The sequence below is a fragment of the Triticum urartu genome, chromosome 4A (genome assembly GCF_056163025.1).
Source record: "Triticum urartu cultivar PI428250 chromosome 4A, HENAU_Tu73, whole genome shotgun sequence".
Taxonomy (NCBI): Eukaryota; Viridiplantae; Streptophyta; class Magnoliopsida; order Poales; family Poaceae; genus Triticum; species Triticum urartu.
The window spans coordinates 61,371,618-61,375,156 of NC_141876.1; the positions used below are offsets into that span (position 1 = coordinate 61,371,618).

At 55.5% G+C, this 3,539-nt stretch overlaps 1 protein-coding gene across 2 annotated transcripts; it reads left to right on the forward strand.

The window, feature by feature from the left end:
- The first annotated feature begins 490 nt into the window (after nt 1–490).
- LOC125530629 (uncharacterized) lies at nt 491–3,247 on the forward strand. 2 transcript variants are annotated; one of them, XM_087517762.1, is made up of 4 exons: nt 491–704; nt 1,228–2,080; nt 2,199–2,280; nt 2,785–3,247. In XM_087517762.1, exons 2-4 carry the CDS (start codon nt 1,326–1,328, stop codon nt 2,995–2,997), a joined length of 1,050 nt encoding a protein of 349 aa, XP_087373888.1. In that variant the 5' UTR covers nt 491–704; nt 1,228–1,325; the 3' UTR covers nt 2,998–3,247. The 2 variants fall into 2 exon arrangements, with proteins under 2 accessions (XP_087373888.1, XP_087373887.1); XM_087517761.1 differs by having other exon boundaries at nt 492–704; nt 1,224–2,080.
- Nucleotides 3,248–3,539: the final 292 nt, after the last annotated feature.

Sequence of the window (3,539 nt, forward strand, 5' to 3'; positions counted from 1 at the left end):
CTTGTTTAAGGCATTGCATGGATATGCTCGGACTTGCTTCTTTAGGGTGAAAACCTAGATTCTGATCATTGGTGGTCGGATCCGGTGACGGCGGTGTTTGAGCATCGTTGCCTTGTTGAAGGCGTTGTTGTTGAAGAACTTTTTCGTTGTCCTTGTGGTGTCAAGAGATGATTGGTGCGGATATGGTCATCGATGTAGTTTGTCGGTCGCTGTTTTGATCATAGGGATTTTTTTACTCGCTTAGGCATAGCTTTGGTCTTGTATGACTTTGCTTTTTGCCGGTGTTTTTTTTAGCGTGAGTGCGTTGGTGTTAGCTGTGTGCATCCTAACTATGCAGAGGCCGGGTGTGTGCTCTTTGTGTCTGTATCTTCTTGATGTTTCATTTTGAGTCAATAAAATCCACCCTTTTTCGAAAAATCTGCAACCTATCCTTTGTTCACCATGTATGCCCATTGGTGGATCGCAGCGCCGCCCGCTCTTGTTTATCTTATTACACGCTGCAAGTAGTGCCAACCATCTGTCCCGTGGCGCCTCCGGTAGCCCATGTGCGCCCTGTTGTCCCTTCAACGGTCAAGGAAAAGGGGATCTGATGGCGCCCATGGAGAGGATGGAACCTAGACAGCAGCAACACTACTAGCAGTCATTTTGCCCTTTGCAGTCCCTGCCATCCTCCTCTCGCCTGCAGGCCGGCTCCTACTTCCAAGGTGAGCTCTCTCTCTGCCGCCTCTATCTATGTATGTACTGGTTGATTGATGGATGTGGATCTCCGCACCGCGGCAGCAACTTTCTCTGGTTTATTCGACCCTTTTCCATACCCCCATTGCTGTCAGCTCAAGGTAGTATATCTGCCACACATTCCCGTTGTGTAACTGTGGGAAAGGTGTCACTTTTGGATACGGAGTACTTCAGTTTGTGGCAACGCCATTGCTTTCCGTGGAATGAGCTTCAGGTGAACTCAAAAGGGCATCGATCGTTGCATCTCTTAGAATAGAGCATGGGGAGTGCTTATCTTTTTCCTTGGGTGTCCGTGCTCGTCATGGACATGGAGCGAATTCCGGAAATAATCTAGTTTATCATCTACTTGTGTCGTACTACTTACTCAAATGCCGGAGTACAAACATCCCGGATGAATGGCGATCCGGCCGGCCACCTGCATATTATTGTGCAGCCAGAGTGTTTCGTTTTTCATCACCAATGACAAGGTTCCGGACATTTTTGTGCAGCTAGATCTGTCTGATTCGGCGGTTCTCCGGCGGGGAATCTGCGGCAAGAACAGAGCGTTGAACCGCGATTGTGAACTCTGATCGCGCGCGGTTGCTGGGACGATGCAAGCGGCGGCGCGGCAGGTGGAGGACAAGGAGTGCTACAGCTACACCACCAATGGCGCGGCCAACGGGCGGGCGCACCGCAAGAACCCGGCCGCGTCCTCCAGGCTCAAGCCGATGCCGTCCAAGTGGGACGACGCGCAGAAGTGGCTCGTGGGCATGTCCAACAGCGGCGGCGGCGGCGACGGGCTGCACGGCGGCAAGGCCGCCAAGCCCCGCAACTCCAACGCCGACGACCGGCGCCTCCTCAGCTCGTCCTCGCAGAACGGCCGCATCTCCTGCAGCAGCGTGGACGGCGGGGTCGAGTACAACATGGTGGCGGCGCCCCCGACGCCGCCGCAGCTGGGCGAGGACGACGTCGGGGAGACCAAGAACATGGACTGCAGCATGGTGCGGCCGCACTGCCACGGTTCGCCCGTGTCGGTGTGCCTGCGGGACATGGGCACCGAGATGACGCCCATCGCCAGCAAGGAGCCGTCCAGGGCCGCCACGCCGCTGCGCTCCACCACGCCCGTCGCGCGGAGCCCGATACCGTCCCGGTCGTCCACGCCGGGGCGGCGGCGGCAGGACGCGCCGCCCGCGGCCGCTCTTGGCTCCGACGTGGCCAGGGCCGCGGATCAGGCCGCGGTAAGCAACAACGCCGTCAGCGGCGGCGAGGCGGACATGGACAGCGACGGCGGCGCTCCCAGAGCCAACACGCTCGAGTCCCGCGCGGCGGCCTGGGACGAGGCCGAGCGGGCCAAGTTCATGGCGAGGTGCGCACGAAACGCAACCCATAGAAAATCGCCAGCGTCGCGCGCAGATCTGCTCGCCAGCTCCCTTAATCCGTTTATCGATCGTGACATTTTCCCCGGCTCGTGTGGATGGATGCAGATACAAGCGCGAGGAGGTGAAGATCCAGGCCTGGGAGAACCACGAGAGGCGAAAAGCCGAGCTGGAGATGAAGAAAATAGAGGTAACCACATTTCTGAAGATTCCATCCTTTGGCGCTAGACCGAATCTCATGCCATGATTGTGCAAAGGCGCGTACAGAAAGGTGGCGAGGATGGCATCAGTTTTCGTGCTCCGTCCATCCATTCATTCTCACACAGGAGTTTGCAGTGGTCCATCCAATTAGTAGTAGAATTCATTCGCTGCACGTCTGCGCCTGCATAAGCCTACAGCGAAACAGACAAGCGGCGCTGCGGATCTTGAATGATCCATCACCCCATCTTTTCCGAACGAGCGATCTTGAATGGCACCACAGACACTGACTGGCCCAATTGAATTCACCGTACCAGTGGCGCAGTAGATCGCCATTACCATCACACGACACTGCTCGACCATCGCCGCAGTGGATCTGCGGCCGCTTGATGCGCCACATGAGCACTGTCGGGCGCTTATTAATTTATTTACTGCGCGCGCTGATGTCTTCACGCATGCCTGCGGTCGAAAATTGATGATTGAACTGAACCCGCAGATGAAGGCGGAGCAGATGAAGGCGCGGGCGCAGGAGAAGCTGGCGAGCAAGCTGGCGACGGCGCGGCGCGTGGCGGAGGAGAAGCGGGCGGTGGCGGAGGCGACGCTGAACGAGGGCGCGGCGAGGACGTCGGAGAAGGCGGACTACATCCGGAGGACCGGCCACCTGCCCTCCTCCTTCTTCTCCTTCAGAATCCCCTCCCTCTGCGGCTAGGCTCAACTGCCTCCCTACACAGGACAGATTCATAGGGATCACCGTATATGCACCTTGCCGGAGTGGAGTTCTTGCCATGTGTAGCCACCTCCACTGCCCCACTGCTTCATTTTGTGTCCATTCTCCACTGTAGGGGTTGATTGCTCGGTTGATTGCCAAGGGAAAGAAAATGTAGGGGTGAATGCACTTTTATATGATCCACATAGCCTGCTTCTCGATTCTCAACGAAGGTAGATAAAAGTTGTGCGCCTCTGCTAGAATCAGCCAGTCATACATGTGCCTTGTTTGTCTGCTAGAATCACGTGAGATTGTTTTTTTTTCTTTAACATATGTACGGACACAAGCACTCATATATACGCGCATATACTCGCCTGTATGAATGCACACACGCATGCCCTACACCTATGAGCATTTTCGAGAGACCGAGCCGGCATATCATTTTGAGATTTTACGAAATCACTGTACACGCCTCATAATCGATGGAAACGTCTTCTCCCATAGAACGCGCTTCGTCGAAAATTCTGAAATAAATCTAGAATAAT